This window comes from Galendromus occidentalis, unplaced genomic scaffold (assembly GCF_000255335.2).
Source record: "Galendromus occidentalis unplaced genomic scaffold, Mocc_1.1 scf7180000076476, whole genome shotgun sequence".
Taxonomy (NCBI): Eukaryota; Metazoa; Arthropoda; class Arachnida; order Mesostigmata; family Phytoseiidae; genus Galendromus; species Galendromus occidentalis.
In genome coordinates, this window is record NW_003804465.1 from 172,997 (window position 1) to 197,236 (window position 24,240).

General features: G+C 51.1%; 1 protein-coding gene across 1 annotated transcript; it reads right to left on the minus strand.

Annotated features, from left to right (window-relative positions):
* Positions 1-9,629: 9,629 nt before the first annotated feature.
* LOC100909290 (ornithine decarboxylase) lies at positions 9,630-14,528 on the minus strand. Its single transcript, XM_003739265.2, has 8 exons — positions 14,420-14,528; positions 12,023-12,243; positions 11,702-11,925; positions 11,269-11,509; positions 10,867-11,084; positions 10,407-10,640; positions 10,181-10,243; positions 9,630-10,074 (listed from the first exon to the last, which is right to left on the minus strand). The coding sequence occupies exons 2-8, from the start codon at positions 12,192-12,194 to the stop codon at positions 9,940-9,942; spliced, it is 1,287 nt and encodes a 428-aa protein (XP_003739313.1). The 5' UTR covers positions 12,195-12,243; positions 14,420-14,528; the 3' UTR covers positions 9,630-9,939.
* Between the last annotated feature and the right edge of the window lie 9,712 nt (positions 14,529-24,240).

Genomic DNA, 24,240 nt, shown 5'->3' on the forward strand with positions numbered 1-24,240 from the left:
CATGGAGCCGCTAAAGCACTCTCATACTGCGGCCTATGAACTCTCGCACGTAGTCCCGTACTCCTGAAATGAGGGCGGGAGAGTTAGGACCTAATATTTATTCTCTGTAACCCCCTCACGTCAAGTCTAGCGGTTGCGTCTTTCAACGCTATACTTTCTGTCCAGACTGCTGGGCGTCTTGTACGACGCGAAGGTCGGGGGAGGACCGAAGCAAACGGCTTGCCATTCAGAGAGCTAGCGGGTCTTAAATTATGATCTAAGTGGGCTGTGCGTGGGACGCTCATTAGGCATCTAGAGCTTTTGGGTTTGCGTCCTCTGAACGCCCTTCTCTCATGTAAATTAGTCAAGAGATTCCGACAAACGACCCGTTCATTCTGTAGCATATCGCTCAGGCAGGACGCCGGACGCATGAAGTGCGCACGAGCCTGACCACGACTGCGGGAACTCACGTTGTCATGGAAGAGACGGCAAGATTAACGATCAAGGAATGGACAGCGATCTTGGAAAACTTGAAATTCCTATCCTCACAGGCGATGTCCAAGCTTCATTTAGATCGTCCGTGGACGATTCGATTCCAGAAGGCTCAGCTCACATCCCAAGTCGCTTCGTGTCCGGACTTACGAGAGGGTGATCGGGTGCCGGTTTCGGAGTCGGAACTTCCGCTGCGGTTTCACACTGCGTTGCCTTCGTCTCGGATCTCACCTCCGGAGTTATAGAACTCGAGGAGTGGTAATGCAAGAGTGGATCGTAGGTGGACGGTGACGTCTCGCGTGGAGAATCAAACGGAAGTCGACTCAGAGGTCGAGAAACTCGAGCGCGGCTCGGAAACTTGCTGATTGACCAAGCTGACCCAATCCGTCATCGGCTCTACCTGATTTCTGAGAGGCGGAGCAGAGCCCGGACTTCGTTGCTTATGGAAAACTTTCCCCTCAAAGTGTCATCTATACTTAAGGTCTAAAAACTCGCCACTTTCCCGCAACACGCCTCAGCGCTCTTGGATCGCTCTGGACCGAGTATTTTTCCCTTTTTTCCCCTGTCACGGTGCGGATGTAATCGCTGTCGGATCTGAATCCTGGCTCCGAATAAGAGCTTGGAGGAAAGCATCGTTCCTATTTGACGGGCGCGGCCCTTTATCTACAGGTGCGATACCGGTTTCAAGAATGTCGGTGAAGGCCTGTCCCCCGGAGTAGGCGTCCTTCGTGTCGAGATTAGAAGAACAGGAAAGCAAGTGCCCAGCAGAGTAGGCGCGGGAGCACTGGCCTGCGGCGGGCCTCGTGCTGGAGGAGCTCCCGCTGAAAATCTTCATCTTGAACTTTCTCTCTGAACTCGATTTGCCTCTGGCTATCGTCAACAAATGATCCGGAGGAGCCTCATACCTGCGTATCAGGGTGAGCTCTGAACGAGACAGCGTCACTAAACCGTAGGGGCTGACGATGTCACGCCCCGGGTTACGTAGGCGGTTGCCACAGTCATTTAAGTGTGTTCCTGTTGTTTCAAGCTGTCCACTCTGGTCTGTTTAGGAGAGGAAAAATCCGCCGCTAAAAATCGAGAATGAGCTGAGCGGAGCGGTATCTTGGCAGGCAGGCGGGCGGGTGTCACAAAAAGCGTTCCGGAAAACTCTCGGCCAGTCTGGTTGCACTTGAACTTTGAAGAAACCGCAGCGGCGAAGAGCTGAAGCTATATTCTTGAGCTGCCGCATCTATATGTGGCGGAGATTCATTTATAATACGTCAGGGGTCTGGTTCACGTCATCCGCAATAATTCCGGGGAAACTTTTTGTTTCCTCTTGCCGTTTGCTCTATCCGGCCATCCGAGTACCGTGTCGGGGCAGCGGAGACGCCCGCGAGCTCGTGAATCATCTTCCCCATCCATAAATTGCGAAACTCCAAACAGAGGTGCCGCTCTTTCGGCGGCCCAGAGTTCCGGCGAGGGGCATCGGAGAAGAGAATGTAACAATTTGAATCCTGAGGAACGAAGGTTCTGATGATGGCGGATCGATGTTCTTCTCTGAACGAAAAGCTCATCTGCTGGAAAATCATGAATCACTCGCGAAAGACTGGAATGAGTATACGAAAGGGCAACGGTAGAGAACTGTTTCTCCATATGATAGGTCACCGGCTAAAAGGAAAGGAACCCTCTGTTCGATTCGAGGAAGTGGCGTTTATATCAGACTCGAGGGCTTGATTTACAAAAGTGGAGCTGTTTCACGTTGGCCCTCGAAATGTTAGAGCCCAAGTGCATCTTGACACCAGGTCACGATTTTCTCGGAACTCAGAAGTCACCTCCCGTGAAGTCTTGGCGAAAGCAGCAGCGGTAGTATCACGCCTCATGCACTGACTCGAAGAGTGCCGATCGAGAGGTTCAGGTCACCGTCACCGTGGTCGCGTTGCTCAACTTAATTCTCATAATCTTCGACATGGTGGCGTTCCCAGTGAAAATCCTCCTCGTTATTCTTGGGATCGACGAGTACGCGGCTTGGTCGTCTTGATTGCTTTGTACGCCTTGAAAATGAATTCCATTGTCGCCGTGGAACCTCGAGGTTTCGAACATCGGCGGGTCCGCGAAGGGAAGAGAAGGTCTTTGAGGGATCTGCGAGTCCACGGGTAGGATCGGGGGGAGCTGAGGTGGGGAAATAACTCTCGGCATAGCGGATGTCCTAGCAATTCTCATCGGTGATCTCCTCGAGGGTCTCGGGGTGGCTCTTCGCTGTGGTCCGGGCACGGGACTGGACAGCGTGGGAAGATTCGAGCTCTCGTAGTGTTGGTGATCCCAACTGTGATATCTGCTCCAAGGCACCGGGTTCTGATTCCACTCGGTCCAAGATCCGTTGCTCATCTCGGTCGAGTTCGCAGGTGGAGCGCATCTGATGACAATCACGGCACTGGCCACGGCGATTCCGATCATGGCGAAAGGAACACCGACCACACAGAATGTCGCCATCGCTCCTATCCCGCTCAAACCTCCCGCATGGTCGGCCCAGACATAATTACCTTGTTTCATCCCCGAAAAAATACACAACATGCATCCAATCCCGATGCTCAGGGCACACACCGCGGTAACGACGAGTAGTAGTTCGCCGCCTTCCAGCGGCATCGTCGAGCAGGTGGCCTGGAACACCTGCACGGGATTTGTCGCGTTGTTCCCTATCATGGTGTAGACCTGCGTCAGACTCATCGTCACCAGGCCGAGGACGGCAACGATGCTTCCCGTGAGGAGGATGGCAGCGATCGGTAGAAGACACTTCGACGTGACTTTGAGCACCAGGAAAATAATGGTGCACATGGCTAGAACTATGGCACTGCTGATCAACCAATTCATCTGCGGGCTTTGCTCTTGATCACCTGCCCCCTGCATCGGATCCATGTCGTTCGAATCCATCCCGAAGGCGTCACTCCGTGGCGCGGCCTCGCATGATATTGGAACGCATTCGAACGAAAGCAGTCGAAGTTGAAGACACCTTACGCTGGGCACTTAAACGAGGGCTGAAGCACCACCCAAACATCAACTGAGTTCGGTTCTACCGGCAGCATAAACGACCCCTTGCCGTGGTGGCATTTTTTCTTTGCCCCAACAGCGCGCCCTCTCCCTGAACGCTCGACGGTCAGCTCCGCGCGTGAGTTTCTCATGGGATTCGCGCTCGGCTACAGCGATTGAGACTTGACTTGGATGGGGGACGAATCGTCAGGATCGAATCGCCCCGAGATCCAAATTCAGTCAAATATTCGTGGGAGATACCATATCCACATGTATAGCGTTGGGTAGACGATCCTCCGTTAGCCATACGGTATATAAATTGAGGAATCAAGTCTCCCTCCCTTCGAAGATTGAAAACATCTCTCGTGGATCGATAATAATCAAATTATTGTATGATTGATTTACGGGGCGAAGGCATTACTTCGGGGTGAATCTTTATGACCGCGGTAATCACGTGATTCGGATCGGGAAGGTGATCTCAAGGCGCGCAGTTCGAATTTCTAAATCCAGACCTATAAGAAGTCATTATGCCGTGGGAGGCCGAACTATTGAGATCGGCTCGTCAGTGTTCTTCGTATTCTTCGGCCTAGGCGACGAGAAAAATCCAGTTGTAGGGCTCCTCGGAGACGACGCATCTAATCGGTGCAATGGATTCTGGATGGGGCGAATCTCCGTCTGTTTGCCGCCTCAATGGCCGCATAAGTGGGAGCTCCGATGATCGCTAGAGCAGCGGGCTGAGTCGTCTCTCGGATGATCCATCATGTCGTAAGACGCATCCGTCGAAAAATTCCGGTTTATATATTATGCGGGGGTGGCAAAAGTACGTACACATAGTTCGTGAGCAAATCGATTTGTGCTGAGCGATTTCGCGCCCAGCCTTTGGAAACAATGCGAATATCAATCATGGAAGTCGCTCAGGCGTTCGATGGATCTCCTCCGACGTCCGAGGCCGGTCGCCTATCTTCCCCTCGCTCGGAGTCCCTCCGCTCGCTTCTTGCCTTTTTTCTCTTTGATTTCCCGATGGCTCCCCCCGTCCGACCCATGCGGGAGGGAAAAGGGGGTACCTCGTTTCCTGGGATGTCTCGGAGCGGCGCGACGCCGACGGTTGAATTCGAAAACCTCGAGGTTGAGGAGAAAAAGCTGAGGTGACTGAAGCCCGCTTCCTGCGCATCGCCGCGGGTCATTTCCGTGAGAACAGCCGAGTTTTCCCATCTATTTTCCCTGAGATTCTTCTCTATTTTTGTTCATCCTCCGCATTTTGATTCATTTTTCCTCCGAGCGGGACCACCGTGTTGCACTGTCAAGGATGCTTCTCTTTAGCAGCCGGAAGTTCGAACGCATTTTTTCCCTCCTTCCATGCCCTGGGCGCGGCCGATAGCACCAGAATCTCACGGCTCCGAACCGCTCAATCATCCAGAGAGAATTATAGAGAACAAGCGCGGCAGGGATTTCAGGTACAGGTACCGGAGTCCGGGACCAGAAAGAAACCTTCCACACTATCCGAAACATCGCTTTCTGTGACAAGCTACCCCTTACGCGTAAATAACAGTTTCGCTGCGTTGTTAGATCGACTGACTCTGTGGTCGTCAGACAACTTGGCAAACAGCGCTCCGCAGCCGCAACTAAAAACCCCCGCGTTCGAATGCCACTGAACTTGATCCCGTTGTTCGTTGTCTCCTCGTCTCGCTTCTCTTATTATTTGGCGTCTAACACAATCGGAAAATCTTGACACGAGTCCGAATCGTTCCCTCGTGCGAAAAGCTTCGATGGCGACTTCCTCGATCAGATCGCTTCATCTCCGGCATCTTGGGTCGATTTCTATACGCACAAGAGCCGAAAGCGCTGCAAAAACTTCTGATTGAGATAATTTCGTCGCTCGCGGAGAATCTACCGCAATAGTGATTTTCTGAATGGAGTTCCCCCGTCTTTCAGAATTTTCGGGATCGGCCGAGTCGAAAGCGTTCTGAATATCGCATCGCTCATATCTCAAACTTGGAATCTCATTGACAGCTATGTGGACAGAATTTTTTATCAATGGCGACCATCAGTCGCGTTCCTTGGAGCTCACAATGGGCCGCAATCACTCCGAAATCGTTTCCATCTCGCTTAGCTTCCATGATCGGCTAAATTCATTGACTTGCGGGAAAAAACAAATTACCGAGAGTCTAAAGGAGTCAGCTCAGCCGCGAACTTGCCTCCGGTCATCGCCTGAGGAACCGAAAATCGTTCCAGCGGTATGGTGGTTGACTGACGGTGGGAGATATTCCCCAGGAGGGGAGAACATCCGTGATACTCTGAATCAATGGATCGTGGAGGGAGTGCGGAGAAAGGTCTCCACGAGCAATGGACCCCAAAGCATTGCCGACAGCGGGCGGCGTCTTCACAGGCGATCAGAAAAACTCGATGTCTGCCGGTTTCTTGAAGGGCTACCAGATTTCAAACGGCTCGTGTACCTCACAAATTTCGTTCGATAAAGGAAACTTATTTTGACCTATGTTTCGAGGCGGGGCCGGATCTCTACCTGCGTCCTTCTTCGTCAGGGAGTTGAGATTCCGAGTTCGGAACTTGCGGGTTTTGGAAGGGATACTCTCGTCGACTGGAACATTGAATGTTTCAGCAAAGTCCTCAACGTTCTCTAAAACAACTACACGTTCATTCGAACATCCCCCTACGCCCGCATTAGCGCTGAGAGAGTCCGGATCGAAACACCGGAAGCCGTAGTACGTCGTACATCAAATATAATTGTATGCACCCGCCGGAGTCGAAAGTCTCGCTGCGTCTGGTACATCACCAATAGTCCACCTGCTCCCACACCTCAAGCCTTGCTCTCAACTTGAGCATTAGTGCTATCTGGGTCTAGCGATAACATTTTTCGCAGATGGGCGCATATAATCGAAGGGGGCGACGGAGACTCTCTCAATCTTCGTCTCCCAGAGATAGTGGCAGCGCGGAAATTTCATACCGAATCCACGAATACCGTATGCATGCACCGAACGATCCACCACGGCAGAGATCCCCACGTACTAGGAGAGCATTGGACAGCCGACTCCTTCGAGTATTCATTTTCTCCTCCTTCAGGAATTCTCCCCCTTCGCGGGATCGAACGAGCCTGATACGGGAAATATCCGCGACTTGTCACAAATACGCTTTCTTCCAGCGGTACTTGGTTTCTCTGACGCCCCCAGGGTCCATGAAGTCAGCTCCAGGGTTCGCATCTCGCACTACCTGTGCGATTACAATACAAAGAAGCTGTTTCACCTGACAATGAGAGGTCTCCGATCCATAAGCTGCATCGATGAACTCGGGAGAGTTCGGACGGCCGTAAGTGAATTCGGGCGTCCGAAGTGCCGCCTAAGCGCAGAAGACCTTCGGGAGTTTTTGACACGGAAGAATAGTTTCGTTGTAGTGATTTTTGACGCTTTTTCCCGCTTCGTGAAACCAGTCCCAACACTGTGACACGTTTCCTTCTCGCCGTCAACACGTTGGGGTGCAAGGTCATCTCCCAAACAGACAAGTCAAGCGATGTTTAGCTTCACTTCAAACTAGCGGATTCCGCGTTCCGGTGTATGTTTGTCATGTTACGTGCTGATTTCCTGAGCGTGGTGAGCTACATCGCATCCATGTACGTTGTCGCTCCAGTCGAGGTGAGTACTGTGGTGGACGAGCTCTCTGGATGATCTGACCAGCGCTCTAACCTTAGTTTGATCGTCTCGCCAAGGCTCACGACTACACGGTGACGATCTCGCATGGAGCCGCATCCGGGAAGTATTCACCGCGACCGGTGAAATACTCGCCCCCAAACTTCGATTCAGGATTTCATTCGCACTTTCCGAAAAGCCATCAATTGTCCCGGTGAGTGAGAACCGCAAGAATCCAATTTCCTTCACCGCTCTCCGGATGATCGATGCAAGAATTTTACGGGGAAATCGCGAACTGGGCCCCAAGTTACTCGAACACCTTTTCTGTGAATACCGGGCAAGACTTGTACCATAGGATGGAGCCGCCCGAGGTGAAGGTGAGGTTGTCTTGGCCACAATTCTCTCCGAGCGGTGTTGGCGGGAGTCTTTTATGGCTCGATGCCTTCCGGTGTCCTTGAGTCAGGACGGCGTACATCATCAATGATATACGATGCCTACGTTTCTCACATTTACCACCAAACGCTGCCACCGAGCGAGCGACCACTAAACATGATGTATTCTGCACCACAATGACTTCGGCCGTCTTTCCCTTTCTTTCTTCGTCAGGCAAGTTTCCACCCTGGTAGAGTTCACGAATCATCTCCACCACGAACCGTACACTAAGGCCACGGGCTTTGAAAAACTCGCATTCGGCTTCAAGATGAAGCCTTCCAAGGCGAACGAGCCGGGAAAAGAGTTGCGCTTCCTCGATCCCACCACAACTCCAACGAAAAGTCGCGAGAACATCGAATTCCCGAGCATCAAAGGGAGCTTCGATGAATTCATCAAGATCTCCCGTTTCCATCTACACAGTAGCCCGAAATTCGCCAACAATGCTTCTGAAGGGGAAGAGGAAAAGTTCCGTTTCGATTTCCCTTCGATTAGGACAGGCCCCACCTCACAACCCGCGGGTCGTCAATTCAATCGCGATCGACCGCTGGCTGCGGAGCATGTTTACCCGCCAATAAGTCCCGCAGATAGGGACCACCTCTATGCTACGGGTCTAATTTATCTTAAGGATCCGGATTACTACAAAACTTCGATTCAGTAGTTGCCGTCGGGGTCGCTCGTGAACATTTTACGGTTTCTGACACAAGTGTAACGGACGAGCAATCATTGCGTTATTCGAGGTGCGAAACCACCAATCGGTGCCCTTTGAGTGGAGTGTAAACTGTCCGCCCCCAGCTTTGCCGAGGTCTACTCGAGATTTTTTGTAGGAGCCTGATGATGAATCGGCGGAGCTCTGCTCGAGGGAGGCATCAAAGCTTCCAGCTTTACCTTATGGAAGCATTAGGTGAATCATCTTGGCATTGTTCCAAATAGAACAGAAGAAACTGTAGGCGAAAAAAATTCTAGTGTTATGCAGATTGTCGAGAAAATTGCAATGTTTTGAGGTATTATAAATTTGACGATGCTCTTTGCAACGAATACGCCGGCGCCAGCAGGATGGGTTCGCCAAAATGAATATTAGTTGTGATACTGTGAATTTTCATGGTGATAGTCACGCTCTGTATTCAGAAACACGTCACTTTGCGTTTCCCCATCCGGTTGTGCTCGTCGGATCAACTCTGACATCCTTTACTCTCCCCCTCATTGGACGTCTTCTCGGACATTCCACTTGAAACCAGACTAAGCGTGATCCCCAGCCGACGATGGCGCGTTTAGGCCACGGGTCTCAGTCTCAGCCCCTCAGATGCTCAGTGACCGTCCCTCGCCAAGGAGGCTGACGATACCACCGAATCACTCACTCAGATTCCCTGCTACATATTTGATTCAAGAAGAAAAAAAGTCCAAGGAAGTAGAAGGTTTCATTTCGGAGTTTTGGAGGAGTTCCAGCGCCAGCGCCATCTCTGCTTTTTGCGGTGCATGATGGCAGCCAAGGTTTCCTGAGTTCCAGAGACTGTGACAGAGTCCAGCGTTAGGAGATGTGCCCACCGCTCTATCGCCATCTTTTCCACAACTACGCTCACACTGGCAAGCCATCGTCGAAGTTGGACTCGAGGGGGCAATACTACTAGTCTTGGCACCTGAAGGAAGATATTGAGCTTCTCCGAAACAAGAACCACGGCCGAAGCGAGAAGGCCCGGCAAAACGCGAGAGGGAAGGAAGACACGGCGCCCTGACAGTTATTGCAGGGCTCTCCGGTTCATATGGAAGTCGACAAGGACATCCACTTCTTATTACTCGGCCAGCGGCGAACTGCCAGGCACTTTTAGGCATGCGGATGCTGGAAGATCATCCTCGAACGAAGCCGTGAACCCCATCAGACTTTCGAAATGTATGTGGAGGAATTTTCCGGATTGATGTGTGAACAAATCGTTCCATCGAGGCTCGCAAATGATTCAACCATATTGTGTTCCCGCTTATAATAAATTCTCTCGATGTCCCTAAATATCAGGCAAAACTCGTTGTGTGTAAATCAGAAGATACCACAATATTGCTGTTGGAGGAAGGATGTTCGTTGTTGTAATGCATGACATTGCTCGATACGCGATATGCGATCGAATTACACGATCGCCGCGACCAGGGGCAATTTATTCGTAATTGGGTAAATTATATACTCGATACGGGCTGCGGTCTCGTTTATCAATCGCAGGCTGGAAGGAAGTCCGAAAGAGAGCTTAGGAACAACTGCACTCGACCACGTCAGGGGGTTGACGTCCGAATTCCCCGCTCGACGAGATTGAGTATTTTTCTCTCTCGGACGAGACAACAACGTCTGCGGCCACGAAAACCAGCGCCCGACGGAACGAACTCCAAATATAAGAGCAGTGAATTAGATGATATGCTACTGGATATAGATCCTCTCAGGAACATCCATGCCGTTGAATCCGGTCTCCAAAACGCAGGAATAAGCGCCCAGGGAGTCGAAACTGAGCCAGTCGCCTGTTTTCATCTCCGGTAGCGAGCAACGCGCTTTGACCTGCAAGAGAAATCGCTCCTGTTTAAAATCGGGCCTTTCATATAAAGGGGAGCGGTGTCGGATCTCTGACCAGACGGCAGATCGAGACTTTCCGCGAGAGGCTCACCTTGTCCACTCCGTCACAAGTATTGCCCCAAATTGCACTGGTGACGCGCGGGCATGATGATCTCTGGAAGCGAGTTTGGTAATTATTGCAAAAACTCCCCGGATGTCTAACATAATGAATGGGTATTCATGATCTTATCGCTACCAATATAATAACGAAGGTTTGGACTTCACACTCTGGAAACCGTCTGTGGGAAAATGACAGCTCTTCTCATGGACGGGCTTACCTCTTTCAATTGCAGAGGCTCGGGACGTATGATGTCCTCGTTGAAGAAGCACATGTTGAAACTCATGTACACCGAGTCATTGATGTAATATTCGACTCTTTTGTTGGCCACAACTTCAGCCGTTCTGTGGTTTTCGGCACACTGTAGATTGCATTTGTTGGGCGCCGGGACGTCATCAATTTCATTGTTGTTCTCATCTCGACGCCAGATTCCATTATGATCCTCGTTGAAAATCTGCAATACGACACCGGCCTCAGACTCTGAGCAACAGCGAGCGTATTTCTGACCCGAAACGTAAGAATAAAGATTCTTCCCGTATTCGCGATCACCGCAAGCCTATTGCATTTTCGTGAGGGCAAAATGAAAATTACTTGAAGATTGTATGAAGCATGGAACGATCCCCTCGCGAGCATTTGATAATCTTAAAGTTCCTCGAGACGCTCTCGTGATTCAGACTGACCTTTTTCCCGATAATCCTGGAGAAGAGGGTGAAGGCCGATGCGACGAAGAACGTCCCAGGCTCAGCGATAATCTCATAAGCTCCTTTTTTCGGGAAGAGATTGTCGATCACGGTGCTGATGGCGGTGGCGAGTTCGCCGAACTCAGCCTCACAGCCCCTGTATCCGGGGAAGCCTCCGCCGATATCTAGAAGTTTCATGTCGAATCCAAGTCGCTCACCTGGAGGCGACCGGCGATATCACTTGAAATTTCCTTATGGGACGAGAGAAATAACTCCGATCTACGCAAGCATGGCAGACATCCGGAGATTTGCCGATCATCAGTACCGATAATGCGGAACGCGTGGCGTAGGATATGACTAGCCTGCCTTGGACATGAGCCGACGTAATATCTCGTTGCTTACCATAATCAAAAAGTCGACGAGCGGACTCGATCGCATTGGTGAACATCACGCACGATTTCTTCGAGCAGCCTACGTGGAAAGAGACACCAACGATGTTGAGACCCAGCTTGTGAGCTTCTTCTAAGAGATACATGGATGTCTTTTCAGTGGCTCCGAATTTTTTCGACAGCTTGAATACGCAGCCGCCGTCATCAACTTTAACTCGAGCAATCAAATTCGCTTCGGGGTAGAATTCTCGAATCTATGGAGGTCAATAGAAATTATTCAATTATTAGCCAAGTTTCTGGGAGGGAATTCTGGCAACGCATTCCGGGAACTGGATAAGAGAGTCTCCGTGATCCACATTGAGGAAGAAGCCGCGAGAAGTGAAATCAGGACTTGTCTGGAGCCCGAAACTTCTTGCCTCCATCTCGGGAAGTCCTAGCACACCCACCTTATAGAGTTCATCCAGAGAATCAAACGTCATTCTGGACACGCCGCTGCGCCGGGCGAATTGTATGTATTTGATCGTTTTGACGGGGTGAGCGTATACAATCCTGGAAGGATCCACTCCCAACGAGAGCACTTTGTTGATTTCTTGCATCGAGGCGCAGTCGAAGTTCACTCCGGATCGGGCCAGCAGGGTCAGAACCATGGGATCGTCATTACATTTAACGGCTGGAAGTTCCGAACATCATCGAATGAGAGAGAAGCACTCCCAGAAGACGTGCGCGATAGCTCAGAGGCATTCCAATGTTGAATGGGAATGAATTACCGTAAAATGGTTGGATCCGGGGACAGGACTCTTTCCAGAGATTAATTTTGTAGAGTACATTCTTCAGATCGACGATATAGAAGCCTCTAGCGTCGTTCCGCTGTTTCGAGTGCACGATTTCTCGCGCGTATTCGCGTACATCGGTCGTGCAAGAAATGCTGTCGAACGTCATTCTCCGAACGGGTAGAGTTTGTCTCCTGCCAAATAAATCTGGGAGCACGCTGAAAGGCAAAATCGTCATAAGCCCAAGGTTTTCTTGCATCACAATTTATTGTCGGATCGATTCATGCGCTGCACTTCATCAAACGAAGCGTAATTTTTGTCCTTTCACTCACGACGCGCGATTCGATTATTCTTATCCCTCGGGACAGAATGAACGCGCTCAAAGGGAAATCGATAGACACAGAAAAATACATATTACTTCAAGAATCCAACACGGCATTCGACACGTGCGACTGGAGCGCGAATCGCCGGCCGCATCATCTCTCGATCTGGAGATTGACGAATCACGGTTAGCCCACCCACCGAAGTCTCACGACGAGGTGATATTTCGCGCCGAGGAACTCCACGGTAATCCCTCGTTCATCGCAAACTCGCGACATCGCGATCTCCGAAATTCTGATTTTTTCGAGATTTTTTGTTCATCGCGCTCGGTTCGTCTTTCTAGAGACTATCGGTGGCAATTCACACACGTTCCTTGTCTTGAGAACGTACCTGCCGCGCTAGAGGGTACGAAAGCTGGGACGGTGGGAGGAAGGAACTGAGACAGTTGGAGGAAGGTACGGCTCAAAATCGCAAAGAAAAACAATGGCGCCGCTTGTGCCTGAATACGAGGATAACATATTTCTGAGTTGCTTGCGGTAACCCGGAGCAACACAGTAGCCTCGGGAATTCGAGTTTAGAATGTCGCGGGAATCCGTCTGTAGCGATAGTCCGGAACCGATGGAATGAACTTGTTGATAAGTGACGATTTCCTCGATCAACGAGGAGTTCGAATAGCGCACACTTAGGAAGTTAGGCTCCGAATTCGACTTTTCCCCATTTCACTCTGAGGAGTTTCATTCAAATGATAGAGGATAGAATCCATTCTTGATAAAGCATTGAAGTGGTGGAATGCTTCTACAGCTCCGGCGGTCTTATCGTCAGCCGGAAAACAATCACAACTGAGAACTGGAGAGATAACGCTGATAGCTGGCACTGCCCCAAGCCCCAAGGACTCTTGAAAAGATCTCAAATCCGTCAAGTTTTCAGCAGGCCTGGACGAAAAACTACGGTGGCGAAGCATGAAACGGGTGAAGACCGAATCGGGAAACCTCTATTTGCACAGGCATCGTTCAGTCGCGTCAGGCAGGCTCAAGTCGTTAAGACGAGTTTCTGCCGGCTTTCGGGTGCTTGGCTCGCGAGCCACAAGAGAAACCCATCGTGGGAACCCTCCCTGAACGCTAGGTGAATCCATCAGCGAGAGAATCAAGCGTCAGAGGAGGCAGATAACGCGGGAGCATTGGAGAGGACAGTTGTCTTCCCGAGTCGACATGGAAGGTCAAGGTTTTCCCGAGACGAGGTCCTGATGATCCAGAAGCGAGTGCTCGTCCAAGACCAGCTTGAATGGATGGCTATCGGAGAGGGGACGGTGATCAAGTCCCGTAGCACCGAGACCGTTGGGAGAGGGTGACATAATAGACTAATTGGGATGTCCTCTACTCGAGGTATCTCTCTCTCAACACTAATGTCCCAACCGGCTCTTGATTGGCCGTACAGGCGCTGACATAAAGACATACATATGTACATATCGACGCAGACCATATCCAAGCGGTACAGTCCAGCGGTATGCTCTTGGGCGGAAAGGATGCGTCGGACCTGGCGAAATTCGAGCGCGCCCAATAGTCTCCTCCCGCTCGATGTCTGGACTGATACACTGCGTAGCGGAAAAACGCGTACTGGTCTCTCGCAAAGCCCATCATGACATTCTCGCTACCGCTAAGTCGGCTCCTCGGGTACGCATGATCGGAACTGTCGAATGAGCACGTGCGAAGCAACACAGGGGTAGCTCCGGAGAGCGCATGAAGTCGATCCCGAGCATCAAGGAGAAACCGAGTCCCGAAATTTGAGGCCGTCGCGATTCGGACAAGGGGTCTCTCACGCGAAGTTCCAGGAAGTTCGGAAAGAAACTCAGAAATGTGGGCTCACACGGAGGCGGGCGATGCCAGGCAGCCGGAGCAATGCCCGGAGGCTTCCCGTGGACCTCAGATCTCCTGCTCCGTACGAACCGCTCGAGCTCCGCAGGACCGAATACATTAGGGAACCGAATACACCGGAGAACCGTATACACCGAAGAACCAAATACACCGAATGAGTCCCCATTGAGAGCGGAAAAGATTTGGAGCCGCTGGTACTCACCGTCTGCTGTCAGAAGTTTGAAGCGGAACGATCTCGTCTCGCCAGTCAGGGTCCTCTAAAACGTCCACGAGTTGACTCCGTGCAGAGTAGATGCCTCTTCCGTGGAGACCGGAGCTCTTCTGACCGTAGATGCGATGCGGTTCACCACAAAATCTGAGTCTCCATAATAATAATCCGGAGAGCGGCCCATTCACTCTTTCCGACGTCTATCCGTCGCACGCTAGCCAAGACCAGCAAGACCAATAACCAGGACCAAAAACATCGGTATGGCAGCCGAAGCCGCGCGTACGGCCGCCGTCGGAGCCACCGATGCGGTCGCCGCGGCGGCCAGCACCACTACAACAACGCTTGGCATCGGACATCCAACTCCTTACATGTCTCCTTGCTCAGAGCCCCGGGGTTTCTCCATCGAATCCATTGCGTCCTCCGGCATGTCTCCCGAAGCAACACACACATGTAGGCTTCCGATTCATCGATATCGCAGGTTGCCACTGAAGTTCCGAAACCGAGAATCGTAGCGTTGTGGTACGGAAGACGGGCCCAAGGAGGCGGCATGGGAAGGGTTCTCATCCACCCATGGCTCATCCCCACACGTTCGGTGGGGAATGGCATCTTCGAGATTACATGCGATCTCCCGAGCCGGAGTATGACGAAGAAAAAGCACGAAATAGACCCCATGGCAACGGAATGGAGCTGCTCTGAATGCTCAAGAAGATCGTGTCGCAGGCTCTCGCAAGACCGGCTGCGCGATAAGATCAATGAAGCAGTCATCGTCATAGCTTACGCGGTAAATCATCATGATTATTTTTATGATAGCAGAAAATATTATTCGGCGGGCATACATTCGCTGAGAAAAGCGTTTTTGAGCGCGTGCGAGGGGATTGTCGAACAGTCACCCCGGCGGTTTCTGATTCGTTTACCCCAAAGGCGAAGAGTCTCCTTATGACTCCGTGAACTGGTGCAATGAAATGGGGAGTTTTTGACGATTAAAAACGATCAGAGGGCGGGTTGAGCTGTATATCGGAAGTCAGGCGCATGGACATCGAGATTTCGCTGGTGAGGATAGGTAATGTGGAGTAGTGGGCGGGGGTTCGACTTCCCCTCCGAATTTCAACATCCGATAGCCTCCCGAGCGATCGGAAAGGAATTCCGAGAATCCGTCGAAGGGGAAGGGGTTCCCTCCATACGGAAGTCAGAGTGTCTCGCAGTCCACAGGTGGATACGTTAGAGTTTCTAAAGAGTCTCCGCATGAGTCCGTTGGAGAGAGATAACAACCCGAGATTCCTTCGCTGGCACGTCAATCGCGAGACTCGTCGTCTGCTTGATCCGTGTCGACACCAATCTTCGACTTTTTCAGATTCTACGAAGGGGTCGATGAATTTCGCTCATTAAAATTGACTCGGATGTCACATCTGACATGGCACAGTTCTCCTGATCGGAGTGCTTCCGTGGGCGGGAGCTCCGCTGATGGTCACCACAAGTCCTCTCGAAGACTGTGGATGAATAGGAATTTACTCGTTCGGATTCGTCGAGCAGGGCGGCTCCGACGGAGCTTATCTTCAATATTTGAAACTGAGGTTTCGATCGACCTTGGTCTGAGGAACAGGAAATACATACCTTATGTTCGTCTTTCGAACTCTCAGCGGGAGGTGACTTTGCGCTTCGCCTCGTTTTTGACGAGAAAATTCAGCAAGCCTCTGGCGCATTGACAAAGGAACGTAAGAGTCGCCCCTGTACGGATCGGAAAGCACTCTTTTCCTCCGTAATCTCTATTCGGGCAGAGCAATCTGTCGGCTTCGAATGTGTCATAAGACGTTATGAAATCCTTCACTTTCAAAGGTGGCTACTCTCCCGAACAGAATCTTTAGCCTTCTCCGCGTTGCCGTTAGATTCAACGACCTTGCTAAGATTCGCGATGACTCTCCAACATGGTCGATAATCATGTGATCGGACTCAAGTAATTCCGCTCGACGAATTACGGTTTCTGCTAGCAGTGCTTCTATGTCCTTCGGACCACTATGGCGAATCAGCAACTTTCTCTCATGCGTCTATGCTGATTCGCATTGAGAATACCGCGCTGTCACGACTCACGACATGTTCTGGACCGAAAAATTCTGGACTTCGAGACCAATGCAGAAAAATATCCGAAGAAAGCCTTGCGATCCGAATCCGAATTCAATCTACCGAGAGCAGGATATGCGGTTTTCCAACGCGAACGGCGCCTCGATTTTCGGAGCGAAATACGATTATGGTCTCCCCTCCCTCTCGAATCGAGTCGTAAAATTCAAAAAATGTTGGAGCTGAGATGGTACAGCAGGTTTTCCGTCATTTTCCCACTGGACCCGCTCAGTTCCCATTGCCCACGTATGTGTGGAAGTGCGCAGTGGGATTTCACATTCATTCTATTGTCATATTGGCCGAGTTCGATTGCCCAGCCAGGGCAATTGCTTCACACCATACCCGGTAATTTTGACGATTTCGGCAAAAAGTGGAAGACAACATCTGAGCCATCGGAGATGACGATCTATGCTCTTGCTTGCATATTCCACGTTCGAAGTTTACGAGTTGATTCGCGGAAAAGTCACCCGCGTTCTGGTGCGCGTACATCCGCACTTCTCGTTGGGTTTCCCAGTCGATGGAGTTCGGCGGTATTGATATCGAAAAAATGGTTTGACGTCATGAGGACCGGGTTCTTCGAATCCTCCTCCGCTGTGACAGATTCATCGTCTCCGGATCGTAAACACGGAGCAAACAGCTTCGCGTGACGAGCAGCTCTGGTACGATGATCCAAGATTCTTCTACGATGGATCGGAGTATGTAGCAATATTTCTCGAAGTTTTCCATGACCACGAGCAGGTCGTGCGGAATGGACCAAAATCGAACGCGGTTGGGTTCGGACATTTCCCTGGAAGGGATTGTCTCATGTAACCTCCATGAGCGTCTGATCGATCGTCCGCTTTGGGTATGGAAAAAAACACGAGAGCCTCCGATTCGGCTTTCCGACGGAACCTGAGTTTTTCTCCGGGAGGAGTCAGGTGGATGCGGAAACTAAGGTAAATTCATATTTGAGATTCTATCGGATCGGGTCACCTGTCACCTGTCCTGTCCTGTGTGTGTCTTAGACGATGCCCTGCCGATCATATGCTCCCGTCATTCCGATAGAAATCCAAGGGTGCGATGCCCGACGGACATTTCCTCTGACCCAAAAAGCAATAATCATCCTCGCGCCAGCATCGAGGAGAACCTCCTCGCCATAGGTCTGCAATGGAAGATTTCCGATCGATGCGGAGAATTCTCACGCAAGTTCGAGCGGACCGAACTGACATAACAGAAGAATCGAATGCGCATCGATGTGAAACCTGAACAGGCACCGAAGAGCCCTAGAATAGGAGGGGGGAGCAGGGGCGAACATTCGCGATAATTCTCGATGCGGTCGATTCTTCGATGACAGTCGATCTTCGCTTCGACTTCGAGACCTCCTCCCAGGCTGATCCACGGCCTCTGGCCACCCAGACAGCCACGCAGTTGTCAGCACTCAGATCACTGATGACATGATGACATGATTTGGCATTGGAGGCGTTACACTGCAGCGTATTTGGTGCACCCCTTGTTCGTCGGCCCTATACCATGCCGTTCACGAAAAGGCCACTGCGAGCGTTTGCCCGGGCATGCAGTACGGTGTTCGCTTAGACGAGGTATTCTGTATCTTTGTCCACCGTTCAGTGGTCAGTTGTGCGTGTTCTGTCCGAGCTTTCTGGAGCTACATCAAAGCTACTTATCCGTCGATAAGCTGTTTCCGGTCGCGCAAAAACAAAAGCCGGAATGAATCCTGGTTCGCTGGAGGTCATTCCTGTCGTCACAGCTAATTCGACACTCAAATCGTCGTCAAATAATCTGTTCGACTGATAAGCGACTTATTGACAAGAAGACAGGGAAAACATAGACTGCATGTCTGTCTGATTGACTTTCATACCTGATCTTGGTGCCTCGAACGAGGATTCGGCGGAAGTCTGACGGGATCGGGATCAGACTTCTTGCTAGGAGAACGGATTGAGCCACTTCGTTCATCGAAGGATCATGAGGATTTTTGGAATACATGGCTCACATTTCCGAATTGCACCGGCTTCTGGTTGCTTTTCCAAGGGAGACCAATCGGAAGGAGTGGTCGATGAGTCAATCAATCATTTAAAATACGAGTGAATAGCTGACGGAATTCTGTTTGAGAGAACTGGAACGAATTCCGACGATCGGAGCCCGAACGCTGGCTTGTGCTGTATGATTGAGAATATTTGCCCTGTCAAGTCCTAGAATATGATGCGATGACCTGATGCTCCCCACACTAACCTCGAATAGCCCAAGAATCTAAAGCAATTTGGATCCGCAACCTGATATCGACGCGTGAATCTAGGTACGGTCCCGAAGACCGGGGACAGAGCTTGCATTCTTCGAGGCTCCATTCGGGACTGAGATCACGAATAACGAAAACTGAAGCTGAGGCGGCCGCAACTCATCACTCAATTCGGGAGCTGGTGTCGAGGGGCTCACTCAATCAAATAATTTGTCCACCTCATCCGCTGGTGCTGGTCCGCCAAACCTGTTATACAGCTAATTATGTAACAGAAGATTAACAATCATTCCGAGTGGATGACCTTCGACGAACGTAATCGCAATTGCGGCTTATCCTCTCCCGTGTTTTTCGTCTGACCGCGCACCTCGTCACAAGTCGTTCCTCAAAGAATCGACGGCTGGGGCGGAGGCGGTCGACCTGGTCTATACTTATGGCGGCCGGAATACAGAATCCGATGGCGAGGCGCACGTCACTGACGACATCATATTGCGTCACTGCCCCACAGATAGTTTCGCTTGGCGGAAGCAAGATTCCGCTTATCGTTCCCGATCCTCCAGCAGTCCTGCGAGCATCTGTCGCTGTGTGACGGGGGAATCCCCTTCAGTCGTGATTCTCGACAGAGGGAGGCGGATCAAACTTCAAGCGACAGAATGCGTCGACGACATCGCGGAGATATAGGTCGCATGACGCCACCAAAAATATTCCCGACGAACGAATCGATAAGTACTCCACCTCCGCCAGGCTCTCGGTTCCATGATGGGAGGAGTTGCGGGAAGTCATTATTTTTCCCAGTTGATTAGGACGAGAGACATATGGGAGTAGATGAGGGCCTTCTTCAGTACCTCTCGAGCTCGAAGCACACGATGTGCAAAGAGTCATGCGATATTTTCGGTCGTGAGTGTATTCATCCATCAAACTCGCATTGGAAAGGCGAGGGGCATCCGGCAGCCCGAAGATGTCACGGGGGGCGATCCCGATTGTGTAAGAAATCTCGACGAATATCCACGAAACGGAGTGAGCCTCCGCGCTTTGAGGCTATCCAGTTGGAGCTCAATCCTTCACTTTCGATTGGTTCTGAGTAGAAAAGGGAACATTGAACCCTCCAAGACCGACACGCGGATAAGTTTCCTCCCTGAAATTGACGCAGAGTGCGTCTGGTGTCCGGACCTTTGCTTGATAGGCCATCGGAGGATAGAGGTGCCAGATAACACATGCCATCGAACGGATACTCCGACTCGAGAGTGGAGCTGCGACAGCCATTCCCGACCCCGCGACCCGAATCTGGAACCAGCCCCGCTCTCTGCGTTTGCTTCCCGGCATGACCGCAACGTTCGGACTCTCAAAGCCGGCCGCTGACGTCAGTATGTGCGACGCGGCGCAAGAACGCGCTGCTATCACGACATGCTCGCGGACACGTATGCAAAGCTTCGAGCCCAGCCATAACTCGAGCGAAGACGAGGATTCCAAAAAAGCAATCGATATAGACGATTGCGACGGGAAGGGACTCTTCTGGTCAGGTGGGCTTTAGAACCAGTAGGGGACCAGGGCCAAGCGGCGAGTAGGTGAGACAGAAGACTGGCGAGCTGATCGGAGTCCCGTGGATGCAGTGAGGAAACACACCGATCCACGATGTCCGCCGAAGAGTTTCTCATTCAACTCGTGATAATAATCGAGGAGTCATCAGCATGAGACACATGAGAGACAAACGCCTTTGCGGATTCAGAGTCAGGTGTTCATTCCCTCAGGCGTAGCTCCACCATGCTTCGCGGACCCTTTCGGAGGCGGGACTTGCGGGACATGTCGCTGGCGCCACGTCGGAGAACGCAAACGAGGATCTGTCTGCAGATGGAGAGTTGCCGGGAAGACGCATCCGAGCCGGATTCTCCGGAACCGGGCGCCAGCAGATCACGAAGATTTCGGTCCCGATCGAAGCGGCTAGATTTGTATCCGAGAAGGGGAGCAATAGCTGTTCAACGACGCGACGTCTACACAAGGGGACCTACGCTATCCACGGAACCAGAAGGGCACAGCCGAGAAGGGGAGTGGCAGCGACTGTTCACGAATGTGTTCTCAGGAGATCTGGGGGTTCACCGAGGATTCTGACTTCTTATTTTCCTCGGAACGGTATTTCAAGTCGATGCTTCTCGGCATGCCTGCGACAAAAGTCTACTCTTGACGGGACACTTCGGAAGAACGTGTACAAGAAGTTGAAAGCTCTTGCTGGTTTCGGTCCAGAATTTCCTTTATCTTACCACATCGGCTTCCACCCAGCAACCTCTGCCTCCCAGGAATTCAAGGCCATTGAGGGAATTCCTCGTGACGGCTGCGGAACGGCAATCGTACAACTCATCCACTCATACCGCGTCAGTTTACGGAATTCGGAAGCGTTCGCCTGGAACTTCGGTGCGGTCATTATCGTAGACAGACTCCTTATCATTTAATTTTCTGTCCTCCGAGAAAAGGCCCCCTTGTTCGAATGATTACCCCTAGGCGAGTGTAGACAATGTCTTTCACTTCAGCTTTCCAACGTTTGTTGGCGAGGTACCGCATTTGGTCATAAGAGCGATTTGTCGAGAGGAGTAAATTGAGTGGCCACGTGGGGAATCTACATAGTCGAAAAAATAATAACTCCTGCAGCTCTATACCGCTCGTCTCACACGAACCATCCATTGAAGTCTGAAGAGTTTCTGGAACGATTATCGAATAATGCTTGGGCTCTCGGAAGTCATCAGCCATCCGCGGTCGATGTCTCCATCTTATGCCTCCTTGATAGCGAAATGTTGACTCGTGAACGATATCTAATCGGGATCTCACCGGGTACCCGCCACGGCCTCTTGGTTTTCTCAATCACACATCATGCTTCAATGTGATCGCGCCCCCTTTCAGTGATCCGACTTGTTCGTAGGGTTCTACATCAAAACGCCTCGCCAGCAAAAGCCGTCACGGACTCCATTGCAGAAAAGATGTTTTAGTCTTGTCGAGCGAAGTTTCTCCGTAATATCGTACACTGGAGAGCTCCGTCGGCGGAGAAGAAAAAATTCTCTGTCTGTGACCAACCGATAATAGAGGTGCAATTTTCTCTTGCCCAGCCGCCTTTTCGGATCACGACAACAGATTCCGCCGCGGCTGTTGACGATTGTATTACGGCTTTGCTGGAATACATTCCTCGTGTTTTTCCTGTGACCGCGCAGAACGTCACCGACCGCGCTGACCAATCGAGATTGATTTCTGTCCACGGCATGCGGTGACAATGGAAAACTGATCGTGGAATGCCCTTCTGCCTCTCACTCCGGGGCCCGGCGCGAATAGATCTCTGCATGAAGTCGAGCACGAAAGGGGAATATATCGAGAAAACATCCAGTGGAATCGCTCGTGGAATCCCGTAGGGGATGCCGAGGGAGGAGCATCCATCTGTCTCTGAAGGTGAGGCTCGACATTTTCTTCCGCTGTTGTGACTGTCATGAATCCTAAGCCGGGCTTGGGATTCAGCGCGGTCGCGCCAGAAGCCGTGCATTTTCACGGTATTTTCAGGCAACGCCGCACGAAAAGTCTATAGGGGCGACAAATGCCGTGAATTTTCGGAAGAAATGATTTGAATAATTCCCAGCCTCCGTGAGTCCATGACTAGGGTCGAGATAGAGCTCGCTTCCCTGAAGCCTCAATCCGGGCAACATCCAGCGAGCGAGAGCGATGCCTCAACGTCCAAATAAAATATTCAGAATGATATGATATTTTTGGAACAGTCTCTCCCCGAAATTCAATGATTCCAACGGAGATCCGTCTAAGCTCGGTATGGAGAATATTTGATTTCCCGATGGATCAAGCGGAAAATATGGATCGAGCATGCTATTCGCATTTTTTGGATTCTAGAAGATTCTTCAGGAAATTAATGAGGTTGGGACTCTCCGCTAGGCATCAACCTTGATCAGCCGATGACTCTTGGCTGGAACCAGATGAACCCTCACCGCGCGGGAATTCCCTAGACTCCAGAGAGGTTGGAACTCTTACGCCACGGATATATATCATTCATATGTTTTCGAATTCGTCTCAAAACTTTCATGGAATTTCAGGCTTAGCGAACCAATAGACTTCCGATGATCAGCAGAAATCGGCCGAGCGAGTTCACCGTGGAGCATGCTCATTTCACCCTAATCGTGGTTGACGCTCGAATTCCAAGCTGAATAGAATGCACTCGAAGTGTTCGCCACAACAGGACCCCTGTCAAGTGTAGCACCGCTCCGACACGGCGACGAGCCGAGAGTCGTCGGGCGACGCTACATAGTGAATCAATCTCATGCTCTTCAGATTGCGAGCGGGTAAGGAATGCTATCCTCATCCCAGAGGGATCGATTCCCAGCCATCCAGCACCTACCTCCGCTTTCCAGATGAAGCGAAATATTGATGGAGTTTCAACCATATTTACGGATTGATCCATTTTCCCCATCGAGGTGAGCCCCTACGGGGAGGACTGTAAGCCTCGTTGAACGAGACCATGGGTGTCAACTTTTTCCGCGCAGTGGCTCCTCCTCGACAGAATCCCATCGGCCCAGAGGCCACTTGCCTAAGTGATGAAATGTGCCGACTCTCTCCGGGGGATAGTATCCCCCCCCTTTTGGAATAACTGTGGAATCCTATTAATAGAGGAATCAGAAGAATCATCGTTAACAATGAGCACATCTCTTTGCTAACGACCTTAGAAAGAGATCGTAGATTTCAATGTAGCTGTAAATTCGTTTTTGCCCCGGTCATTTATCTCATGTCATGTCTTATGAATCGTCAGTGAGCTCATCGATGCTAACCAAAACTGATCGATGCCGAGCAAACCCTATCCATTCCGGCCTGTCCTCTCCAATTCTGATCGAGGCTTCTGCTTCCCAGAGGGGAAGGCACTGGCTCCTCGAACTTCGGGGCCATTCATGGGGCGATCCGATCATCGCGTCGAGGAGATGAATCGGCGAACAGCTGAGAGACTGTTACCGAGGAAAGGTCCTCCCGATAGGCATCCCCTGGGCACTCAATTCGGTGCTGAAGAGGAGGCTATGCTATGGAGGTGATTGCTACTTGCGCTGCGTTCTCAGCACAAGGAGTTTGGCGCCCCGCAACCCGGCGAAATACGCGATACAATGGTTTTCTAGATCGTTCTCACAGCTTACATGCAAGCAGCGACCAGAAACCACGAGCCAGCTTGCTGTGCGGTCTTTGGCATAAAAACTTTTCACCTCTGAGCACAGTCTCGCCGGCACAATCATCTCATGTTTACGAAAAATTTGAGCCAGGAGAGGATCCGACGCTTTCCCGTGGGCAATTTGCCCCGAATCAAGTGTTTTGAAGTGCTTGACCGTACTTCGGGGACTGTTCCCGGTGATGGGGCTGCAGGAAATAGGAAGAATCAAGCTCAATGAGAATTAAGGCGACACTGCTAAGCATCTCTGTTGAAATGACTTGATGTGATGTGACCATAATTTGGACAAGC